This window comes from Oryzias latipes, chromosome 18 (assembly GCF_002234675.1).
Source record: "Oryzias latipes chromosome 18, ASM223467v1".
NCBI lineage: Eukaryota > Metazoa > Chordata > Actinopteri > Beloniformes > Adrianichthyidae > Oryzias > Oryzias latipes.
In genome coordinates this window covers 2,720,695-2,746,588 of record NC_019876.2, presented here as the reverse complement: position 1 = coordinate 2,746,588, position 25,894 = coordinate 2,720,695, and the positions used below count along the sequence as shown (strand labels likewise).

The following is a 25,894-nucleotide window of genomic DNA, read 5'->3' as shown; positions in this document are numbered from 1 at the left end:
CCTTTCTCAAACTATCTTGTTTTTAAAGATCATCTTAAAGTCTAGATGAGGTGGTCTAGATTGGAGCAGGGCGGTCCAACTTAGATCTTAAAAAGCCAACAACCAACGCCAAACATAATGTCATCCATTTACCAGAGTAAAAACCTGATTAATATAAACAATAAAACGTATATTTATTCATGAGTCCCCTGTCCTGATGATGAACACTTGGATGACTTATTGAAGAAGTTCATGTGTTTTTGTATATGACAAGTTGTTCAAACCCATTGCACTGTGGTTCATATTCACCAATCTAGTGAGCATCACCACACACAAATTTTTTGCAAAGACTTTTGGGAAATTTCAAAGGTACTAGATCTTGCAAAGTGTAGATTTGGACAAAAAAAACCTTTACTGTGGACCAAGTAAAGAGTAGTGAGGAAATTCAGACAAAGCCTGAGGCTGTGTCAGAATTACTTTAACCCTTAACCCTTGTGCTATCCTAGGCACTTTAACGTTGGGAGTTGGGTCATCTAGACCCACTAGACAGTGCTCTGAACCTTTTTTCTTCCATGATTTGTGATCTTCACTGGTGTCCATGGATTACATGAAATCTTTCCACCTTTATCCACTTTTGTCATGGTAGGGAGAACACGTCAATGTAAGGGGGGGTCATCTAAGATAGCACAAGGGCTAAGAGAGTAAATAGTACGGGACTATCCTATATTTTCATGTCATTGAAAAACAAATAAGAACCTTTTGGAAAGAAAACTTATGTATTCACTCTGTTCTGACGATCAAAAGTTGGATTATTAAAAAAATGTATAAAGATTTGAACTGTAAATTGGGACATCTCGTAAAAATTGGACCCATGTGGGATCTAGAAGATGGATACTCCTAATGCAGCAAGTAGATCCAGCTAACAGGATAATAACCTATTAGCTTGGAAATAATGGAAGAAAGGTCAATAAAAACAACATCTAAGCCTTTGTACTAACATAACGCAACTTTTACAGAAATGTTTCAAGTCCAAAGTACAGATTAACGAGAGGATCATCATAGTGTTTATGCTTTATTGTCATTAGATTGTACTTCATCTTCACGACAAGCAGTTATACATACAGTGGTCTTTAAGTATATCTTTGTCCAGTACAAGGAGAGCAACAGTTAGTGTCACAGCTAGCTTTGTACCCCAATGACCAACCCATCCGCCCCCCCACCCCCACACCCCTCCATTAACCAGCCCCTCCCCCAAAGGTCCACCCTCCTCCACATTACACAGCAATGTGCCAACAACCGTCAATTACACCACAGGTGCCTGACCAATAAATAGGACGCTGGAATAAATAAACAAACAACCAAATAAATAAATACATACAACACCTACATAAATAGCAACAAGGTGTTTCTATATTTACATACACACAGGCAGCTCTCCAGAGGACAGGAGCTTTTCTGATTCATTTTGAAATGTTTACGACCATATAGTTCTATGACGTAACGCGGGTCAGACCACGGCCACATTATCATGCCCCAGAGATGACGGTGCAAAACTGTATCAGCCTTTGCTCAACAGCAGGCCGGGCCTGACTGCTTATCAGAGGAAAAGACGCTAAAAAAGATTTTTTTACACTGAGCAAAGTTGACCTTTTTAACATTTTTGAAGTGAGTTATTGTGTGATAAACTCAATTTTCCTCAATGGTTCTAGAGGTTTAATCTACCGACGAACTGTGTCCTGTCAACACCTTTGGACTGAAACCTTACAGCTCCTCGTCCCGCTAAAGTTGGCATACGAGACGTCAGTACCAAGATGACGGTGCAGTGCTCAAAAGTGACGAGCACAGGAAAAAAACCTGCACTTCCTGCCGTTCTGAGGAAGTTTGTTCCACATAAGCGACTCTGCTTTGCTTAAACGATTTAACATAAATACAAAGCTGCAGAAGACGGAAAATCCTGACAGCCTTCATGTTAAAATGTGGATTTCTGTGATTGAAATTCAGGTTTAATTGGTTTATAAATATATAAAAAAGCTTTTTTTTCTGCTTCCCTTCAGAGACAGGACTGACGCTTTCAGCCAGAGGAGGCCGCCAATGTGGTCGAGGTCTGACTGTCAGACGGTGAAAACACAGAAACGCTGTACAATCCCTCATTGAGGTTAGAATACATGTCGCCATAGAGGGCAAATCAGCGAAGAAAACGTGAAGTAGTTTAAAAAAAACAGGGTTCAGAGAATGAAGTCTTAAAGCACTAAATCAAAAGGCTGCATGGATGTGGGCCAAGCTGGTGAAAATATAAAAAACAGTGAAAATAGTTACAATAAGAAGGAAATTAAATTCAAAGCTAACAGGAAGAGAAGGGGGAAAAGGTTTTCCTCCTTTAGTTTCTTATGTTAACTTTCTGTTTAGATTTTTGGAAACCCCCTCTTCACATCTCAAACACAATTCACAAACAGGTTTGGAAAATTCAGATTTTCCGACACAAAAGGAGGTCAAAAACATTTTGAAAGGGAAAGCCCTGTCTTTTACGACCACCTGAAACAGGACTGTTCACTTTGCATTTGTGTTTTTAATGTCCAACATGACCGCAAAGAAAATCTTCCTTCATGAAATGTTAATTTTTATAAACGTATTGCCTTTAGTGTTGATTGGATCAGGATATTGAACTTCCTAAAGAACTTCTTTCCAAAAGAATTTCCCCATCGTGGGATAAATGGTGTCTTATCCACTCTAATCTAACTCGTGACACTTGTTTTAATGTTGAACTTTATGCTCCCCAAACAAGTTGTGGAAAAACTATGTATTCAGTTGACTCTTTCTATAGAAACACAAAATAAAAGGTAAAAAACCAAAGGAACGTTGTTTATTTGGTAAACTCTTGTATTCTGACTAAGTGAAATTTAAACAAAACACCGCTGAGTATTCAGTTTCAAAGAATTGGTGTGATCTGGAGTCCTGTACGTGCTTATTTATCATTCTGTTTAAATAATCTTCAATGAGTTTGTATATTTTTTATAAAGTCTACTCTGTCTCTAAAGTCCATGCCGTCCCTAATGGTTTGACTGCAACGACTACATGCCTACTTAAATAAAAAAAAAGTAACGCAAAACCTTTTTTTTAAACAATACAAAGCATACTAAATGCAGTTTTTAAAATATATATATCTATACTTCAATGCAGAATAACTAAAGTATTTTGCAACAAAACAAAAAAAAGTAACAGGTTGGCCACTTCTGCAATATTAGCAAATTGTTGGTTAGACGAATGCAAAACAATTGGTCATATCTGGAACGTTAGAATTCACTATGCTAATGCGAGAAAACAAATAAACAGTATAAAGAAAATAAGAAATATTTTTTTAGTATTGTAATATCCATACCCAATGCATTGTGGGAAGTAATGTTTTGTGTTTTCATGGTTTGCACCACAAGTTAATGGGTTCTGGAAGTGGTAATACAGCACTGAAACCGGTCTGTTAAATGGTTCGTACCGCGGACATTGGACTGTGCCATTTATGTTGTGCCTCCTGTACTTCTGGCTGCTCTGGGTCATGAGGTACATGGGGCTCGATTTAGCTCATCATTCTGCTATCTAGTGCGGTTTAAGCAGTAGATGCATTTTGTTAGTCTCAGCATAGTTAGCTGAGTTCTGCCTCATCTCATTCCTAACGTGTATCTAGCCATTGCGGCAGCTACATTTGTGTCAGAAGTGGGATTTCCACTGTCAGAAAACCACCATAATAGAATGAAACTCAACAATGCTAACTAGCAGGGTACTAGCAAACACTGCCTTAACCACACTAAAAGACAGAATGTTGAGCTGACTTGTCCTCCATACAACCCTGAGCAACCAGACGTACAGGAGGCACAACGGAAATGGCGCAGTCCAACGTCCTCAGTACAAACAATTTATTATAAATAATCAGGCACACACAACATTGCAATGACAGTGTGACGTCACCCTGTGAGAAACCCACTAAAATCTGGTACAAACCAAAACAAAACCGAACAAAGCATTACTTCCCACAATGCATTGGGCAGAGTCATTATGCCCTATTAGAACTAGCTATGCTAATCTGATGGTTTTAGTCCTTCCTGATACATTAGATATGCTAATTTGAAGAGAAAAGCTAACGATTAGCCACCTCTGCCATGTTAGCGATAGTAATGTGAGCACAAATGTATGCTAAAAATGAGTTTACATTTTTATAGTTTGAAATTTTAAGCAGTTTCCATTTAGAGCACACTGGATTCTTTTATAAATGACGTTTGCGTTGACTGCTAGCTCTCACACAACAAGAAGCTCTTTATTATTGTCTGAAGAAACCATCTAAACCTGCAGATAATGCTACGTAACAACACATTTTCCGTTTCACTTCCAAACCAGCTACAGAACACCTCCTAATTACAGAAAACATTCTCAGCTTTTTACTAGCAACACTTAACAGGTGCAAAGGCTACAATCTTTAACCGCAAGCTATATTTCAAAAGCTGTTAGGCTCGTATTACATCTGTAACAATACTAACCTGGTTTCACAGATGTTTACACACAAACCAAAGGTTTCTATTTCTGGTGAGAGTTAGTTTTCCTTCCAGATATCAGCATTAACAAAAGCGTATCTCCAAGAGACTTTAAAAAAAAACAGCTAAATTAACCTGATTCATGGTGTGTCTGCTAAACTGTAATGCTGTTACTAGTAATACTTGTTATGGAGGATAAACATGGTAACCGGTTACCAGCACTAACTTCTTCTGTTTAGCTTAATGTTGGAGCTGCATGAGAAAACAAACCAGTGATAATAATGTTTCATCAAACATCTGAAAGTTTTCAATTTTTATAACTTTTGTTTATTTTTATCTGTATGCCAATTCTGTTAGGACATGGCGTTTCCTGTATGTTTTTGGGCCATTTTTGGTACCTTTTATAAATTCTATGTTAAAAGACAAAACTTTACTCATAAACATTTTTTAAAACAATTTTTCAAAACAGTTTTTGTGTGAAAAGACCTGCTCCCCACATCACTAGTTCTACCATTATGGCTATAGGGGACGTCCGTTCAGCCTTCAGTACCAGAGTTACCACCGGTGAGACGAAATAACAGACGGACTACCGTAACTCTTTGACCATTTATGCAATGAACGTGATTCCAAGATAGGCGATAGGCTGAGAAAAGCGGCTATGTTTTGGCTCAAAGATGCTTTTCTCCGTCTCAGAGTTAGGTTACTTGAGTAAGCGGTTGAAGAGTTATGGTAGCTAAGTTAAAGAGCGCCAACACAGGAGCTAAAGCTCTGGTGTTAAAGGGTAATCAATCTTTGAAATATTTGTAGGAAAAGCTAAATAAAAATGTCAAGAATGGGCAATAAATAATCAAGGACTCTACAGTTTCCTCTAGACTTTAGTGTGTTTTCTGTAAAACTACACACACTGTGTTTAGAAGAGAACCTTTGTGAAAACAACGTTGTGCTCTTAAGCCAGGCAGCTTCACATAAGCAAACCATCTGCATCTGAAAGTCACATTTGGGGTGTTGGTTCCGGCAAATCCTGAATGGGCTTAACGACATTTCTGGAGCGCCTAGCCTGTTAGCTCATCCTGCATGCAAAAGCCACAGATTAGACAAATTGACGAGCACCAACTCCACAGAGTACAAACCAACAATGTAACTGAATACTATCTAAGTTACTTAGATAAGAACATAATCAAATCCAGCAGCCTGCTGAAGGCTGCTCGGTCTCGCCTGCTGGTTGGAAAAGCGCCTCTCCATCTGACCATGTTCACTTCGTTGAATGAATTTTCTAGATCTTCATCCAGTAAAAGCCGGCTGACCCTTTAAGAGGCGGCTAAATCTATAATACAAGGCAAACGGATGTCACAAAAAGTGACGAAAAGTTCACTTATTTATCCTGAAAACACTGACTTATTGGAGGTATGTCTTTGTTCCGGCCATGCACTCCTGGAACCCGAGTTTCCCCAGAGTCTGATCACTTTAGGTCTGGATTCATCTGGTTCATGCAGCTGAAGGTTTACACAGGTTCTAAAAGAAGCAGGATACGTTACAAGAACCGCTAAAAGTGGGTGAGACGTTCTCAACAGCAGAGGCTGCAGAGCTGCAGATCCTAGAGGGAATACAAGTCAAAGGAGCAAGAGAAGAAGGCTAGAAAGACCGCTGTGATGGTTGCTGGGAGTTTAAGAAACGGATAAGAAGGAAAGTCAAGGTAGAAAAGACCGTTTCCTCCTGGAAAGGGAAGAAGAGGACAAAAAAACAACAGAAGAAACTGTTATGCAGTTGATGGACAAGCAGGAGTTTGTGCTGGCTTCATCATAACAGAGCACGAACAGGTCACACAGACATGCACATACATAAACCCTGGGCCTCGTTTCTCCACAGCATCATTGGTGTCCAGTGCTGCCAGGTTGAGCCACGCCCTGTAAAGGATCTCTTCATCTCCTACAGACTTCTGCATCCATCTTTGTTAAAGTCTCCGTGTCAGGATTTTGTGTTGTCCGGCCGTTTTCCGTTTCAGTTTCTTGTGTGAAAGCAGAATCGCACAGAAGCACAGAAGAAGAATACAAAGAAGAGAAAGGGCGTGGTTTGTTTTGTAAATGCAGGTTGTCTTCTGGGTGTCTGGATTGAAAGGAGGCGAGCACCAGGTCGCCGACCGGACTTAATGAGGGAGCGGCACCAGGATATCCACATAGTTGATGGGGAAGAAGCCCGACTGGCCATTGATCATGCCCTCGTACCAGTTGTCGTCGATCTGATTGGTCAGGGTGATGATGTCACCCTCCTTGAAGCCCAACTCCCCCTCGTTTTCTGGCTCAAAGTCGTAGAGCGCTCGGCAACACGGCTGGTCCATGGGGGCTGCAAGAGAGTGAGAGTCAAAACCAATTCTGCTAGTGTAGAATTCATCCGTTCGTCCATCCATCCACCCATCCATCCATCCACCCATCCATCCATCCATCTATCCATCCATCCGTCCATCTATCCATCCATCCATTCATCCATCCATCCATCCATCCATCCACAGGTTTTCATTCTCTCATACGTGTTTAAACACCAATGGGTTTGGATTTAGACCCCCCCCCAACAATAGTTATAGAAGTTTTGCTTGCCGCTCTGAAGCGTCACAGGAAACACATCACCAATGATCTCAGAGAGGTTGCTGCTGATGAACATCGACCAAGGCAGAGAAATGGAACAATATTCACTGCGGCTGCGATATTCCAATAGTCTTAAAAAAGACTAATGGATCTTTCTGGCTCTAATGCCTCTAATCTGCTTAAAATAGAAAAGGTTTGCCGCTGTGTTCTGATCAGAGTAAGTGAGATGTCAGGGTTTAGAACTATCTCAGTCCAGAACACAGAGTTCTCAACAATTACTCAACAAATGGTTGCTATTTTGGTGTTTTTTGGAGAAGTCATGAATTGGTGTCGTTTCAGTCCCTATGCTGTCTCGGTTGAAGGTGACTGCACAGCCGGTGTGTGTTTCTCGCCATATTTCCTACCTGGTGATCTTCCGGGAGATTTGGCAGAGTGTATCCCCCCATTGTGGCTCTCGCTGGGGGGCAGCAGCTCCAGTGTCATTCTGGGTTTGGGACTGTACTCTTTCCTGGGTTTACTGGAAACTTCTTTTATCCTGGAAAGAAGCCAGAAGGAAGAGCTTTTTTCATTTGTGACCGCTCATTTCTGGCCCCAGCAGGCGGGCGGATCGATACCTGTCCTCCATCTTGCTGGAGAGCTGCTGCAGGATTTCGGCGGCTCGGCTGTGGTACTCCAACTGAGCCTGGACCAGCGCTGCCAGCTGGCTCACCTGCTCGATCTGCAACACACACAGGCATGTTTATCAGCTGCCTCTCATGCATGCTGGGCCTGGCCTCCTCCGCCTGGCAACCAAGCGCCTGTCTTTATTTTGTGGTTGCGGTTTTAATCAGGAGGGGGCTTTGGCTAAATATGTGTAACTATAGCAACAAGGGAAGCATTTGGGAAAGTAGAACAGGGCCAGATTTCTGGAGGACTGAATGAACAGGTTTATCCTCACGTCGCTCTCCAGCAGGTTGAACATGCTCTGCTCTGCGATCTCTTTGCTCTCGTCAAACTTCTCCAGCGCTTGTTTGATCTCCTCGTCCTGAACTTTTCCCTGACGTTTCTTCTTGTAGTCGAAGTCCAGGCGACGACCCTCCATCTTCTTCAAATGGTGCTGGATTGGATGGAAACATGTTTGGGATCAGAAAGGAAAACTAAGTCCTGACAGAGGGGACTCAAAGCTAAGTCATTTAGAAAAAACCGTACCTGGATCTCTTTCAGGTCTTTGTCGTGGAGGTTCTGCAGCGGGTCGATGAAGTTCTGTTTGACCTCCATGTCCAGAGCGTCCTTCACCTCCCCGAGCTCCTTTATCGACTCGCCTGCATCGATGAGAGCCATGCCTGAGGAGAGGAGGAGAGGGGATGAGAAACAGAGTCAGGAGGAACTTCCAGAGGAAGTTCTGATGAGGATCCAGATCATCATGTTCTGGTTTAATGCAGATAGACTGAAGTGCACCAGACATACAGAGGGCAGGTCCAGGGGGCTTTTGATGCTGATGGACATTTTTAGAAATGAAACTTTAACCAACCGTTCTTCGGGATCTGCTTGCATCAGGATGAGAAGGTTTCATGATGGCTTCTCTCTGAATGCAGGTTTATATGTTTGGAACATCTAAGTGTTGAATAGGAAATAGACCTGAACTTTGGTGTCTGCAGCTGCATAGATATTTGTGAAGCTAATCCACCCATTGAAGTCAATCGCAGACCGCATTGGTGGACGTCCACATGTGGATTTAGCAGTATGAAGCTACTGTAGCTTTAGTCTAACTTTAAGAAATGATGTTAAAGCTGAAATAAAATGTATATCCATTTGTCGTCAATCGTCTCTTTTGATTGATCTGAATGGATGAAGGCTCTGAACCTGAACAACATCTGCAGAACCTCTTCATCCACACAAACACACTAGTTCACAGACCGACGAACGAGGGATGGCGTTGATGGGTGGTACCTTCATTTATCCAGGTAGACGTTTAAGAACAAGTTCATGACCCTGCCAAGAGGCTACAGATACAACCCAAGTCCCTGGATGTTCAGTTTGTTTCCTATTGGAAACAGGATTTAACCCTCTGACATCACAGATGTCACTGGTGACACCTAAAAAACACACGCTCTTTGTCATTCTGTAAGTCTTCCACTGTTTTATGCGATCAACACTTTGCTGATTTTCTCCACAACAGAATCCGCTGGAATTACGTTAATTATAATTAAAATTATTGAAGAGTTACAGTAGTCCAAAGAATGCCAACACTGGAGCTAAAGGGTTAAAACCCTTTGGAGCCACAGATCCTCCTTTCAGGACCTGGTGAGTCAAGACCTGGAGACCTGGGAGTGAAATCTGAGATTCAGGACTGTTTAGCCAACTCCTGCTGACAGGTGGAAAGTCTCAGAGGCACAGGAGCTCCTGCCAAAACAAACAGGTTTTTGTTACAATGTTGAGGAAGGAGCGGACGATGTGCCAAAAGACACGTCACCAGACCAATGAAAGCTTTGGAAAAACACAGAGCCGAGCTTTTTCGTTCCTGACTTGTTTGAATAGCTGGAGTAGACAGGACTTTAGTTTACTCTGTTCTGAAGGATAAATATTTTCTCAACACCGCCACAGCCACAGCCACAGCCACCGCTCCATAGCATCATCAGGTGCCAACGGTGTGTCGATATTTGGGATTCTGCAGTTAGTCTGGTGTTACAAATCTGTATTTTTGATATTTGAAGGTCATGGGGAGTACAGAAGAACTCCACTGAACACATAACATTCCAGGAACATTCCCACTCACCAAAACTGGACTCTTCTCCCAGCTCTCGTCCAAACTTCAACATGGCGTCCCCCAGGATGGTCTCAGCTTGCGGGTAGCCCGGCCCCTTGTCCTGGCCGCGGATCTTGGACATGGTGTTGATCATGCTCAGCTTGGCTCTGGATGCTGAGGGGAATCAGGAGCGTCAGTGTTTGTGCTGTGGTCGGGGAAGGTGGGGGGGTGTTTGGTACCTGGGTTGGGCTGAAGGTACTCTGTGGTTTTGGTCATGATGTCCAGCACCGCTCTGCTGGTGATGTCCACCTTCTGTGGAGCAACAAGAAAAACAACATTTCAGACAAAAAGGAGCAGCATGAACGTAGAAACATTTCAAGCTGTTTGTTTTGTAGCTGGATGCTCAGATGATCCACAGATTCCTTAACCCTTAAAATGCTTTTCTTGCATTCTTTAGTGCTATAGATAATTCCTAACAAATGAGACTCATGTAAAGTAGATAAAAGACAAACAGAAGAACCTTCTCCATCTCTTTGAAGTCATCATCTAGCTTGGTTCCTTCGGCTCCTCCAACCTTCTCACTGACTTTCTGTGAGGAGACAGACAGAGAAAGGGTTCATGATGTCTGCCTTCAAGCTCTTCATCGTCTGGGTGCAGAAACACTCGCCGGCGTTGACAGTCTTTCATGAAAAGTTAAAGTGAGACGTGCTGCTTCTGCCGCTGTGAGATTAAAGCAGAGATGAAAAATAGAATTCTCAAAGGAGGAAATGAAATAACAAGCAGCTTGTGGTCTTTGGAAGTGTTATTAGTTCTGTTTGACTGTCAAGAACCTCGGCGACCACATTTATGATGAAGTGGAAACGAAAACAAAAAGAAAATTCATATTAAACTTCAAGGAAAAGAAAAGGGGTCAACCTTAAACCATGAAATGAAATAAAAAGTTTCCTCTTTTTAGCACCAACAGGAACAAAGTGAGTCAGAAAGCCTTTTTTTCCTGGAGGTGTAAAGCGAGCAGCCTGAACATCTCAGACTCTTGGATGAGGTGAAGCCGTCTGAACTGGAGCAGCAGATCCGCCTTTATGCCTTTAACGTCATCCTTTTATGTCTGTCACAATAAAGCCGCTCCATCACGCCGTCCTAAAAGGCCGACTCATTCAAGAGTCTGTTTCCACTTTCAGTAGATGTCTGAGTGACGCAGACAAAAGCATTTCTCTGCTGCTATGAGTCCATGAATGCACTCTAAATGTAAAACAGGATTTCATTCACATACAGTCCCATTAATAGACCCCCCCCCCCCCCAGCGGTGGTTCATCTCCAGCTGGTGACCTTCCAAACCAAACTATCCACGGAAACCAACCGCTGTGGATCCAACAACAACCAGAACTTCCAGTGTGAAACTGTCCTGAGAGCCCCAGGTTCTTTTCTCACAGACTCTGACCCCCAAAGACTAAACTCTTACTGTTATGAAAGTCACTTCTAAAGAAAGTTTTAACTTTGAGAACACCAGAGGACTCCAACAAAACGCTTTTGGACAGTAGCTACTTCATGAATCCTGTCAGCGGATTACAGTTGTTGATCAGTAATACTTTAGTCCCAGCTGCTCCCACAGGTGGATGTGAGCTGTAGGTGAGTAAAAATGGTCAAACAGGTGATCCAGTAGAGCCAAAATGCTCATGCACATGTTTGCTACAGGCATGCTGCAGGCAACAGGTCATAGTGAATACTCATACGACACGTAAGGGTGAGTAAGGGGGAAGTGGGTGAGGCAGTTTTCAAATCCTGTGCACTGCGCAAGGAGCCAATTAGTCCTAGTCACGTGATTTACTACACTCCTTATGTGCAGCCTGACTGGTAGAATTGCAAACGTTAGTCAGAGTGTAGATTGTGTGGAAATCCTACAAACGTCCACTTACGTATCACATGAACTCAGTGTGTTTGACATTTTTGCATGGTCAGTAAGAAGCCAACACTTGCTCCTAACTAACGACTTACAACAGCGTATCACAGCTTCATCTGTACGTCATAAGTGTGTGCAACTCCTTCAGAATACTCCACGATACACGTACCACACGCACGGCAATGGTGCGTTCCATTTTCATGACATTCCTTGCGGTGGCCATTCATGTTTTAGGGGAACTGCCCTCCCCTTAGGATGCGACTACTCTTCTCTATGACCCTCCACGGGCCCACAGAACCCAACCCTATGCTTCAATAGAGAAATAAACACCTGTTAGTCAGAAGAACTATTCTTCCTCTGATGCCTTTTTTGCCATCATAGATCATAGAAACCTGTTTACATGTGAACACAAGAGTTTTGAACATGGAAGTCTGAACATTGCTTGAAGAATTAATAAGCAGGATGCAGTTATCTGGATATTATTTAAAATATTTTCATAGCTCGTGATGCATCCGTTTAAAAAAAAAATCTGAATATGCCATAAATACAAAGTGTATAATCTGAGACCATCTGTGATCTCAAGCTAAACCTCAGCAGAATCCCTACGACTTCATTCAGTGAAGTCATGTGGACCCGGTTCTCAGCAGTCCTCACTCATCTACACAAACACTTAGCCGTCCAGACCCGAGCTTCAGTGAGACACCGAGGACAACCTGTGATTACTGCAGCCTGATGGAGGGAAATGAGACGGCGACGCCCGGATGTTCTCCACACAAAGATTAAAAAAAAATTCTAAACAATGTAAAAGCACAGCGGGAAGGAAATGTGTGAGGAGCAGACAGTTGGTAAGGATGATGCAGTTACCATGGAAACAATGATCTGAGTGCACCCTCAGACGAACACAACAAACAAGTGTGTAAGGACACACCTGCAATCCTTAGATGGGGGTGGGGGGTGTAGTCTAACACCCTTACATAACCCCCCCCAACTCCCATTTGGACCAGCTTTTCAACCCGTTTGCTTCATTCATGATTATATTTTCATCCACAGATGCTGATTCTGTCAGTGAACACCAACCCATCACGTCTGCTGAGGACCGCCGTCCAATCACAACGCGGCATGTCTGCATTTTGTACTTGTGTTTGTTTCAAGTTCAGCTGGGAGACAAACAGTCCAAATGTTCCCGTTCCTTTGGTTCTCTTTCTGGACCAGACTGTCCAACAGTTCCCACAGCTCCTCATTTGGACCTGATAGTCCATTGAATTCCTTCATCAGGCGAACCCTGATAAGCACTTTATCACTACACCACGTAAAACGACGACAACACTTCAAACATCTATGGTGCCAAGTCCTTCTCAGGATCTTCAAAGTGAACTTTCCAGGTTCTGCCTTCACCCTTTAACACCAACGTTCTAGTGTTGACGTTCTTTGAATTATGGTAACTCTTCAACCGTTTATGCAACTAATGTAATTCCAACGGATTCTGAAGCAGAGAAAAGCAGATGTGCTAACGTAAAGTTACAATTATGGGAATAGCATAAATGATCAAATAGTCATGGTAGTTTGAGGTCTGTGTGTAATTTTTGTGACATTTCCGGTATTAACCCTTTATCACTGGAGTTTAAGCTCCAGTGAAGCTCCTGCCGATGTTCGCATGACTTTTCGGTATTGGTCAGATTTAAAAAAATCTACCAATATTCTTCTGACTGTTTTCAGAAATACCTTATTTTTGAAATGTATATTTGTTCCTAATAGATTGGGAAGCTTTTGTTTACAGTCATAGTCAGTAATGTTATTTTTAATGGGAATAGATGTTGTTCCTAATGGATCAATGGGGAGCTTCTGGTTTACAGTTATGTCCAATATTCAATAAATTGTCTGAATACTAAAAGATATATTTCTATGACAGTTTTAAAGTGATACTTGTTCCTATGAGATCTGTTACTGTATGTTCAAAAGGTCAAGTTTGATGGAATTGTCCTGTAAAAGAAAAGTTTTGTATTTCTAATAAAAGAAACAAATAGGAAATCTAAACTTTGTGTTACTGTTGACGTTGAAGTATCGGTATCTGCAAATATCGATTATCAGCCTCAGTTACAAGGGAAGTATCGGTTATCAGTATTGGCCAGAAAAAAATGATATCGGTCCTACTTCTATCCAAAACAACCTCTAGTTGTTTTTTTTAATTAGGAATCATGTTAGGTTGTGTTTTTGCCTCTGTACACAATAACTATCAAGCCTAGGACTTGAACCATTCATCAATAAGCTGGATGATGGACACTTTATCACTTTGGACTCAGATGCTTCATCAGAGCTTCATCAAACCAAAGACATGATTCTCTGTCACCCAAAGTGTGGAAGATGTTTCCTCACAGTCTGGAAAACAACAAAGCTTTTCTCTGTGCAGCGTTTTTGGCACCACAGTATGTGATGCAGTAAAAGTGTTTTTATAAAAATCAACTTTTTTAAACATAGGAACCATGAGTCAGCATGTTTTAGTCCTGTGTCATGCTATAGCAACAGGTTCCTACACTATCCTCCATATAGAAGGCATAGTAATGTTGATGACATTGGCAGAAAAGCAGCTTGTAGCAGCAACAAACGGATGATTCACCACCTTAAAATGGCAACAGCATCTGCAGAAATACCACAGCAACATGCTAACATTCAGCTTATGCTCTGCATCATTAGAACCAAAGTGTTTGGTCACCAAAAACAAACTAAACAGCAAACTGGAGCAGAAAAGAATAAAAAAAGGAAGCACTGCTGGAGGATCAGCCAGCTGCCGTCTCTCATCTCACCAACGTCACATCCAGAGCATCACTGCCTGACGAACAGTGGCATCACTGACGTCTGCAGGCCCACAGGAGGGAGGCAGGAGAGCGTGGACAAGCCCCCCACGGCAGACAAGGTTTCCATGTGTGGTTTTTTCTGAACCCACACAGGTCAACCCCCACATAGAGCGAGTGACTACCCAGACTGGACATGATGTTGATCACCCTCAGCTGGAACCAGATAATGTGGAGCACATGTTTTAGTCTGAATATGGACCAGGAACCGCTTTCTGACCCATCATTGGAGATGGTCTCGGTTCGTTTTCAGTCGGACTGAGCTTCAGTTCACTCTGGGTTTCCTCTGTCTGAATACAATCTGTGCTTGGAGCGGAACCACTGGACTAAAAACGGCCACCGTAGACGGTGGTCATGTAAGGCAGACAGATTACGTATGAGCATCATAGCATCAGGATCTAACAGCAGCGCCTAGCTGCTGTAAGTGAATCAGCTTTATCCTCCACTTCTGACTGGATGATGTTAAAAATCGATGCATGTTCCTCAAGAAACTGAAAACGCTACACGGGTGAAGGGACCGCGGGAGCATTTAGCGTCGCGTGTGTTTCGTTTTCTAGCATGCAGACGTAGAGGAGGTCAGGACAAAAGAAATTCACCAAAAGCAGAGCTAGTACACATGGCTAAGTCCACGCAAACGTTTACTCGCCATGTGGCGACTAACCCTCTTAATGTTTAATCGCCATAGAGGAGAATATGCTAGAAACTGGCGAGTTTTGATTTTGGACCCTTCAAAATAAAAGATAGACTCATTCTTCTATTGAGAAAAATTATGTTGCTGTATATTTATTTATCATTTTAAGGCCCAGCCCTAATAAAAAGCTAATTATACAAATAAATCTCTTTAATTATTGGGCGGTCATTCAGTCAAAGGATAGATGACCCTGGCTGACTAAAGATGAATGTTCTCCTCCAACCTCCACCCTCACAGTCTGTGATTCTCCTTCATTTATTTAGCCCAGCTACACTTTCTCTTTCTGCTGAGTCACTCTCATTATGCCCAGCAGAAAAAAAGCCTAATTACAGGACCGCCATCAAACAGCCAACAGCCAGAGAGGCAAATGTTAAAGGTCGGGGCGGCCTGACAGCAGACGTAGGAGGTACCCCCCTCCGCCACTGGAGTAGACATTCATCTTGTTGAATTGGGCCGTCAGGCAGAGCTTGGCAGCTTGAGTCGGTTCATCTATCAGTCTGAACGACTGCCAGACCCTTCAGAACACATGTTGGACTGTAAAGTCTGAGTTGATGGCCAGATCAAGCTGTTTGTGCCATAAAACCGCTCTGTGGGAGCAGTTCTGATTTTCTGAATTCATGTCCGTTTTCCCCCAAAAGTTCTATCTTATTCTGACACCACCAGAACAGGATGTTAGTGGTGCACTTCCTGCCAATAAATCAGGAAGTATAAGGTTCTGGTCCATCCGTTCAAATCAAAGAAGCCACTGAGCCACAGAAGAACAACTCGTTGGCATCATCGATGATGTCCTCTATGGATGATGCCACAGATGCTCTGTTAAAAACCGTATCGTATGATAAACGACTGAACCACATCATTCGGAGAAAGAATTGTTGCATCCCTGCTTCAGACGTTTGCAGGTTTACATTGAAAGTGTCCAACACTCGTGTTGTGCTAAATTTACACCACTATACCCGGCTTAGTGTAAGCCAACTGACAGCTTTTCCTTCATTGTTTCTTGCTTATTGGCAAAAAAAACAACCTGTGACCCAGAAGTTGAAGTTTAAGCTAAATCTTGAAGAAAGTGAATCACTGCATCCCTAAAGTCCTGTGGGGGTCCTGTGGTAGCGTACCCTGTGAACCTAGGTGGGGGGTTACTGATGTGGACATGTCCCCAAAATATTGTTTCCCCACTTCAGGACCAAGCCAGGTCTTCACATTCCATCATTTCATCACTCTTTTTATCATGATGTGTGTGTGTGTGAGGGGGGGGGGGGGGGGGTTGTTGGCATTGTTTGTGGTTTCATTTTGTTTTTACATTTGATTGTAGTTTATGCAAAGCACTTTGAGTGACATGTGTTGGAAAAGGGCTATGTAATTAAAGGTTGATTTGATTTGAACCACCTTATTCTGAGGCAAAGCTTCAGAGTTTGTTGGAATTAGAGTTTGATTGTATGTGTGTGTGTGTTCAGAGTTTGTTGGACATTATGGAAATGTCGTAAGTGGTAAAAGAGCTGCGGTAGCTCGAAGAGCCTGATCTATTCTGTGTCCGGTATTAAAGGCTGACGGTAAAAGAAAGATTCCCTCTGAACACAATTAGCAGGCCTACATGCCTACGATCACCATGGAGATAACTGTTCATAAGACAGTTGTATTTGGAAAACAGCGTCTGCTGCAGCTTTAAAGAGACTCATTAGGACTTCTTATCACCTGAATTACATCCCAATTATCTTTTTTTTTTTTTTTTTTTTTTTTTTTTTTTTTTTTTCTTTTTTTTAACTTGTTCTGTCCAACAGCTGAGCAAACAGATTAGAGCTGAAGGCTTTTTGTGTTGGACAGGTTTTACTATCACAAAAAGAGGTTATATAGCTTCAAGAAACTAGAGTGTAGATTTGTATAAACCCCTTTTTGTCGTATTATTTTTTATTTATTTGTTACATTTAGTGTGTGTGGGGAGGGAGAGGGGAAGAATGTGAGGGGAGGGTGGAAGAGAGTAAAAGGAAAAAAGGTGAAAAGGTGGGGGATACAAGCACTGATTTGACTAAGTTATTAATTTAAGCTGTAACAATTATACCAGATCTGCTGGAAAGACGAATGTTACATCAAAGGTGAAAATCTGACACTAAGATGAGCGAGAAAAAAAAACTGTCCATCAATACACTGTAGGTAAGGAGGAGGGATGAAGCAGACAGGGAGCAGTGTGGAGTGTGCACGTGCACGTGGGGGTGGAGATACATGCATGCTGCCGACGTGAACCGTGTGTTCATAAAGGGAGCCAGATCCTACCCAGCCAGACCAGCCAGACCAGGAGAGGGGAGGAGAGCCCCCCAGGCCAGAAGCCCCCCCAGCATCCGGACCCAGGCAGCCCGGGAGGGGAGGAGGAGGGGACCGCCCACCCCACCAGCCAGGCACAGAGAGGGCCCCCCTACAGGGGCCCCCCCAATGCCCAGAGGCACAAGCGAACCCAGTGTCCGGCCCCCAGGCCACAAGACAGGAGCGCTTAGCCGTACCAGGCGGCAGCCATGGGGGCCACCGGGCGCCGGACACCGAGACAAAGGCCAGGGACGAAGCCAGGGCCCCCGGAACCCAAGAGCCGGCCACCACCCGACCGGCGCCCCTTCCCCGCAAGCCAGCCCAGGCCCGCGACCTTAGCAACCCAGGGATCGCCACGCACCCACAGCCACAGCCACCCCCCTAAAACCCTACGCACTACCATCCCCCCCGCCTTAATATCTGACCCCCCCTCCCCAACCCTCTCAGTGCCCTCCCCTCTCTGTGATGGGGAGGGAAAGCCCCAGAGGGTCCCAGCGAGCCAGCCCCCAGGTCGGTCCTACCCATGCACTCACACACACATACTCACAATCATCTGGTTACCCTCCCTACCCCCGCCGCCAAGCAGCAACCCCCCCCCCAGCCGGCCGACCCCCAGCGCCGCATGCCCGACCCCTCCCGCAGCCGACAGGACACCCATAAGCCCGGCCGCCCTGAGAGGACCAGGCGGGTGAAGACCGGCCGCCCCCCCCCGACCCCACCCATGTATGGAGGTGTGGGAGTGCTGTGTGTGTGCTGCAGGTAAAATAGGAGGTCACCAGTGTGGGGGGATCCACCGCTGCCAAGCCGCAAAGCCCCCCACTCCGGAGTCCCTCTGTGAGTGGTGTGTATTTGCTGTGTGTGTGCTGCTAGCATGCAGTGTGTGTGTCTACAGAGGAAGTTAAAATTGTGGGGGGGCCAGCGAAAGGTGAGCACGGATGTTTCACCGTGCCCCCCTCCACCAGACCCTCTCCACAAGGCCCTAGATGAATCAGAGTGTCTAATATGCAAGTAAAAAGCTGGGTGGAGGGCGGGTGCCAACGAGAACCCAGAGAGGGGCATCCCCAGTGAGCCCCGCCAGCATACCCCTCCCATCCAGATCCCGGGGCCCTATGTGCCTGTGTGCAATATTTGTTTGGGTGAGAGCGGGGAGGAGCGGGCGGATGGGCACAACCGGGGGAGAAGGCTCCCCCGAGCGACCGGCCCCCCAGCCGGCCGCGGTAGGCGCCCCCCCTCCCAGAGCGGCCGGGCAGCCAGAAACGCCAAGCCAGCCGCAGTCGGAGGCCAGAGCCTCGCGGCGCCGAGAGACAGCCAGCAAGGAAGGGTCCCGGTGCCAGAACGGGGGGGCAGGGGGTCCAGCCCCACCATTCATACCCTGGCCCCCCTAAGGACTAGCACACTGCCCCCCCAGGCCCCCCCCCCCAAAAAATAAATAAGTAATAATAATAATAATAATAATAATACTAATAATACTAATAATAACAATAATAATAATAATAATAAAATAATTAATATAATAATAATAATAATAATAATAATGAAATAAACCCACCCAAGTGAACCCATTAACCCCTGCTGTGACTGCGGCGCCGACCCCCGGGGGGCCAGGCCACGCGCCAACTACCGGCCACGGGCGAAACACCGGCCACGGGCAGACGACCCCAGGCCCCAGAGCCCCAAACCCCCCCCCAGCCCCCGCCACGGCGACCAGCCACCCAGCACGGCACCCGGCCGCCGTTCCCGGTCAGCCGCACTGCCTACCCCGCGCCCAGAAGGCACCCGCCCAGGAACCCCTGCCAAGTTGCCGGCAGGGCGCGCGCCCCCACCACCACCCCACCCGGTCGGTAAAAGAAAGATTCCCTCTGAACACAATTAGCAGGCCTACAGGCCTACGATCACCATGGAGATAACTGTTCATAAGACAGTTGTATTTGGAAAACAGCGTCTGCTGCAGCTTTAAAGAGACTCATTAGGACTTCTTATCACCTGAATTACATCCCAATTATCTTATTACACACATTTGTCTGCTTCCTCCAAAAGCAGAGGGCGAGGTGGCGTCTGCGCACGCAGGCCGTTGGTAAAGGTTGAGGAAAATGATGCAAGCTTTGTCTGCTGGATGCATGACTAGACACCCAAACAGCTCCTTCTCCCTCCAGGTCTAATTAACGGAGGAATTATGATTTGTCTCCTCAGAGAGAAAATGTGAAAGCCAGCAGCCTTTCAATTACCCGGCTGAGTGAGAGGGCGCCTCGGCTGATGGATGCGCAGTAAATCACACCCAACGGTTAGAGCGCACAAAAAGGAGGCGACGTGTTATTTTATGGACGTGTTTTTATGACACGGCAGGCTGATAAAATCCATCTGAAGAGTTCATCTCCAGAGGAAGAAAGAAAAACAGCTGAAATATGAAAGAGTTGACCTTTTCCACCTGGAAAACGCAGTCGGAACTCCTCCCGATTATCAGGGACTCCGCTGTAATTGAACACTTTGTCCTCAAGAATGCAAAAGTCTGGATCAATAGCAGCTCTGATGATTTATGGCGTCCATTCATTTTCTCTGATGAACAGAAAGTGTTTTTCTAAAGAGTCGCTTACTGAGTGATGGGAGACAGAAAGACAGGTTTTATTCTGGACCGAACCAAGAAGATGAATGTACTTCACAGGTTAAGGATTGATGTGCCTGATGGTGTAGTGGTCAGCACATCCAGGTAGTGTGGAAGTTGTTCTGGTTGTCCATGCGTGGATCACATGTTTCACAGGTTATTTGGTTCTCCACACTGTCCCTTGGTTGTGTAAGTGAGACGGCGTGTTTTTTTTGTCTCTGTGTTGTCCTGCTGTGGACTGGTGACTTGTCCAAAGTGTGTCCCAGCTTCACTCTTTATATAAGATAGACTCTAGGAACCCCATAACTCCAAATGGGAACAGAGGGTTAGGAAATGGATGGATGGGAACAGCACAAGAGGGAGGAACCTTGTGAGGAAACCATCTGTGGTGCCTAATTAAATATCTGTAAAAATGAGGTCCTGTAAGTAAAGGATGATCATGAAGACCATCCAGATTATCAGAAGAACGACTTCTTGGTTGGTTTCAAGTTTTCTGGGTACTATGATAGAAAAAAACAAAACTGCTAAGTTCAAAACGATCCACATCACTACCATTCATTGTTCTGATAAACTTCACATGGAGTTCATCCACTAATCATTTGTCCCCCAAGCCTTCAGTCGGGGGGGGGGGGGGGGGGGGGGGGGGGGCAGGTTGAAGGTTTGATAGACCATCAGTAGTGAGTTGAAATGCTGCACTTGTCTCTCACATTGAAATGAATTGTGTTTCTTTCTTTTTTATTTCGTGGCTCCTCTTGTTTTATGTGAGAGCAGCCGGTTTGGGGCCACCAGGCTCCAACTACTTTCAATGAGGCATCTGATTGGTCAGTTTACAACTTGAACAACAGAAAAATATCATGACAAAAATGGGAATAGCAAGAACATGTTAAAAAATCCAACAGAGCAAGAACGGTTCTTCTGACCAATAGAATGACCGAGTCACAGCTGTTTATTCCTCTATCGAGGTTTATGGGATTTTGGCTGCTTAGGGCCACTTCTTGTTTGGAACGCCAAGGGGGAGGAGTCACCAGTTCTCATATAGTGTGAATGACAGAACGCAGGTTGTCTTCGCATCTAGAGGGTCTCGTGGGTTCAAATAGATTGAGAATGCTAATAAAATCCTCCGTTTGCTTCGTTTGGGTTCCTTTCATGCATTCTTCCAAGCAAAACATAAAAACACAAACTTTTTTTATTCCAGGATTGGACCTTTCATCAGTTGTGGGCGTTTGTTTGCTGAAGCTTCACAGCGAGGGCTGACAAAGATGCAATAAAACTGACAAAGCAGCAGAAGCTGAAACCGTGACCTCTTTGAGGAAGACCTCCCAAAACCCAAGTCCATTGAAGACACAGAGAGACGCTCTCTGGGTGAGATAATTCCAGGTCATCGCTTCTGTTTGTTCCTCCGGTCCTTTAATCTGAAACTAATCTGTGGCCCTAAAACCTTTCTGAGATGAGATCACCATCTTTACTGTGGATGTCTGACAAAACGTCAGTAATCTGGACGCGAAGGGAAAAGATTGAAGCGGCAGAGCGATAACAAACCCAGGAGGAGGAGAGGGAAGAGCAACCGAGAGAGACTGTGCAGAACACGATAAGAGAGGGAGAGAAGAGGGAACATTGAAAGAGAATGTGGCTCAGAGGGAAGACAAGTCAGGAAATGATGTAACCAGGCGAGTTATTTCCCGTCATCGGCGACAGTTTAGGTGTTAAAGGGTTTATCCCCTGTGTTCTACTGACTAACACAAAAAGAAGACATTCCCACAAGTCACTGAAACAACAATGGAGTCCAAACAGAAAAGACTCTTCTGACGATCTTCTAAGGATGGCGGTTCCAAAGCTCGTTTAAATGCAAACACCTTCAATATTCCAAATATCTAATAACTACCAGACATCTCAGATTTATAAAAAAAACATAGAATTGGGTCAGAAACCTGCTGACTACAGGTGGCTGAGAGAGGAATGAGGAAAGGTAAGAAGACAAGAAGCATCCAGGCTGTTTTCAGCTTGATGGACTCCATTCACGAGTAAATCCTCTGGAACAAATGTTGGCTGACACTTTCTTTCTTTTTTTTCAGTTCCTTTTGTTAAACTAATCTGTCAGATTGAGTTAAGGAAGACGCGTAACCTACAGACTCCTGGTATAAACCTTTTCCATCCATCATGGTCTGTTGAGGCGATCCTTTGGGGTTCTGCTTAATACAGAATCAATGGTGGATCAATAACTGCTCCACAGGAGAGAATGATTCATAATCCTCTTCCAGTCACTAACAGACAAACTCTGACATGTCTGTGTCCTAAAATCTAACATCTGTACTCCGACATCATGAAGCATTAAAGACTGACTGTATTTGGACTCCAACCCGCCCACTTTCTGAATATTTTTACCACATTCTGCAGCTCCAGGAGACTTTCAGCAGAAAATGGTTGTTTAATGGAAGGAAAAGGCTTTTTCTTCTTCTTCTTCTTCTCCTGCTGGGAGATTCTGATGACAGTCAATGAATCCAAGGAGAAATGCAGCTTCTCTCCAGAGAACACTGCAGAAACTATTCAATGTCGCTTCTTAAATCTGACAAACACCATGAGACTGAAGAGGCTCCTGCAGACCCCCAGCTGAGTTCCAGAGAGTCAGATTCTCTGCAGATCAGTATTCATGTCATGAAGCTCCTCATGGAGAACATCACAGCTCATTCCCAGAGCCGGGACGGACGCTGGAGTCATGACAGCAAGGCCGGGAATCAAACCCTACACCTGCCCGCTCCGTAGCTTTAGACCCACAACAGACAGCAGGGGGGTACAGGAGCACGGAGAGCCCCAGCCCAGCCAGAGACAGGGCCCTCCCCACACCAGGGGGCCCAGCACAAGGCCCCCACCCACCGAGGAGCAGAGCAAAGTGCTGCATATCAGCAGGAAGCTGCTTCTCTCTGTTGGATTTACACTGACAGCAGAAACAGTGGAAGAGTTACAGTCATTCAAAGAACGTCAACACTAGAGCGCTGATGCTAAAGGGTTCATTATACAAAGTCAAAATATATAAATTATTTTTATTTTTTCTGTTTTAGTTAACAATCTCTAAAACCTCCCAGCGCCATCGGACGGAATCTGTCTGACATGAAGGGAAATCAATAACCCAGATGGATTGTAGATCAGTTTTTGAGTTCAAACACATAAAAGTCTCAGAGCATCTCCACACTTGTTACTGAAGGTACACACACACAATCACACACACACACCCACACACACACACACACACATACAATCACACACACACACATACAATCACACACACACACATACAATCACAGACACACACACACACACACAGACTCCAGCCTCTCGTCTTCTAGAGACCTGGGCCTCTCTGTCAGCATCGATGCTTCAGTTTCAGCTCAGCTGCCAAACTCTGTTAAAGTTGAACAGAAACCTGCATTCGGGGCGGGGGGGGGGGGGGGGGGGGGGGGGCTCATCACCATACAGAGGAGTCCCTGTTTGGTCAGTGAGGCTGCAGATCCCTGACCTGAAGGCGGAGCCTCAAGATTTCTGAAGGTGATAAAACTGCAGCAGCAGAAACATCCACTCATTTTAATGTCCGTCATCCTGCTGCAGATTTCTCAGCTCTTTAGGTTCTAATGGATTTTTTGAGACTGAGCAGTAAAGTAAACACCACTTAATAATACATTAGTATAACAAGTGTTAGTCCCAAATGCCCCTCCGGATGGAAACAGGGAGGCAAAGAATTGTCCCACCTGAACAGGTTGTGGACCACCTGCTGAAGTATTAAAAAGAATATTAATGCACATTTATTCTGCAACCAACAACAACAAACGCTGATGCAACACGGAAGTAAGGTAACATGTGACTGAGGACTGAACTGTTCTCTTAATGTCGATTATGAAGATGATGATGAGAACATTTCCTTTGCTGAGCAGCTCACAAAGATCAGACTGAACCCAAATGCGTCTTCAGGCCCGAATCATGTTTAGTTCAGTACATCCCATCATAAACATCCTGGAGTCCATCCTCCTCCAGCTCAGAGCAGAAGATCCTCCACTTCACAGTTTGAGTCCTAATCAGAGCTCTTGAAGGAATGACGTTTGTCTCCACCAATCCGCTGTCCCGTCTCCGTCCAGAGGACTCTCAACAGGCGGCGTATCTGGTGACTGAAGCCAGCAGAGGTCAGAGGTCGCCGATGCGTCGCCTTCCCGTGGAACCCGAAGCGTGAAGCCGCAGCGGCGCTCAGGTCTCGCTCCTCTGATGCTCCGTCACGCGTGATGCCTTCAGGGACCATCAATTATTGAGCGTGCCAACCAGAGCGCGGCCCGCCTTGTGTGTCTGTGCTGGCAGCGGGCCTGCTCCCTCCGCACATGTGCACCGTTGCCACGACAACACTGGTGAGAGAGCAACATTTGGACCGTTTTCTTCTCTTCGTTTTGCCCGTTCTCTCTGGACGAATCTGAATATTCCTGATCGTGATTGTGGCTCCATCGCTGCTGAAAGGAGCGGAAACCCTGAATAAAAGCCGTCCTCTTCGCCGAATGATGACATAAAATCAATCATCTAAGCACTGTCCACAGTGTCTGGATTGTGATTGGCTGAATTCTGTTACATGAGCTGCTGTAAACATGTGGAAACTCGGTCCAGGACCTTTCTGTGACACTTTTAGATCATTTCTAAAACTGACTGAACATTAAATGAACAGATTTGTTTCTTTGATCTAAACCAAAGTGTTCTGAATGACATTTTTGTGTTATTGTTGTGTTCATGTAAAGTTTACACCGAGCAATTCATTATGAATCATATGTGAAGCTTTATGTGAACCAAGATTTAAGGTAAATGAAACTTTAAGTTTTATTTCTGGGCTTTAAATATAAAATCAACAGTGACTTTGGTCAAAATGTATTTAGGGCCCGAGCACGGAGTGCAAGGACCCTATTGTAATTCGAATGTTTATTATTATTATTATTATTATTAGGGCCCGAGCACGGAGTGCAAGGACCCTATTGTAATTCGAATGTTTATTATTATTATTATTATTATTCTACCGGAAGAGTCGCCTTTTTGAGGCCTTTAACATACCCCAAAACTCACCAAATTTGGCACACACATCAAGAGTCGCGAAAAATTTCGTATTTTATAGGAGATTGGCATGGGCGCACAAAAACGGCTCGATAGCGCCACCTACAGTGACTTTTGTCCCGACGCCCCGCATAGGCTTCAACGTATAAGCTTGATTTTTACAGGGCATGTTCTTCAGATGGAGACCTACAAAAAAGTCTGAAAGGACCCACCTGTCACTCGCACAGGAAGTCTGATATATTGAGGTCAATATGTCATTTTTGCTTCATTTTGGACATTTGCAGGCCTCGCTCTAGAACGAACTCCTCCTAGAGATTTTGGAGTAATGACTCCAAACTTTGGTTTTGTAAACTAGACACATGTCCGATGTTAAATTGCGAAGCTTTTAAGTTTTTACGGTTGTTTGTGACCGTGGCGGCGCGTCGAACTTGGAGGTCGTTTCGAAAACACGCCATGAAAAGGAAAATGGCCATTACTCAGCCATGCATAATCCAATCTGATCCAAAATTGATATGCATGATTGTAGTCTGAATCTGACCACATCAGAAGTGGAAAAATCCAGAACAGGTGTAGCGCCACCTGCTGGCAAAAGGAAATGACATGTTTTACTTGGAGCATCACTGCTCCAATTAGGATGAGCCGACACACCTCAAAATGATGTCCACCTGTTGAAAAGCCATTGAAGTTTACTCTGAT

At 44.6% G+C, this 25,894-nt stretch overlaps 1 protein-coding gene across 2 annotated transcripts in view; it reads right to left on the bottom strand.

The window, feature by feature from the left end:
• Nucleotides 1–1,035: 1,035 nt before the first annotated feature.
• Nucleotides 1,036–25,894, bottom strand: part of LOC101160542 (endophilin-A1) — a 41,800-nt gene continuing 16,941 nt past the window's right edge. Inside the window, exons 2-10 of one of the 2 annotated variants that reach the window (XR_002289843.2) lie at nt 10,321–10,389; nt 10,040–10,112; nt 9,831–9,974; nt 8,264–8,397; nt 8,013–8,171; nt 7,690–7,793; nt 7,480–7,610; nt 5,892–6,836; nt 1,036–5,820 (exon numbers count right to left, since the gene is read on the bottom strand). Coding sequence is in view for 1 of the 2 variants with exons in the window: in XM_011473403.3 (XP_011471705.1) it covers nt 6,640–6,836; nt 7,480–7,610; nt 7,690–7,793; nt 8,013–8,171; nt 8,264–8,397; nt 9,831–9,974; nt 10,040–10,112; nt 10,321–10,389 (1,011 nt within the window). In the remaining variant the exon portion in view is untranslated. Of the gene's footprint in view, nt 6,837–7,479; nt 7,611–7,689; nt 7,794–8,012; nt 8,172–8,263; nt 8,398–9,830; nt 9,975–10,039; nt 10,113–10,320; nt 10,390–25,894 lie in introns of both variants that reach the window. The other variant, XM_011473403.3, reaches the window with a different exon arrangement.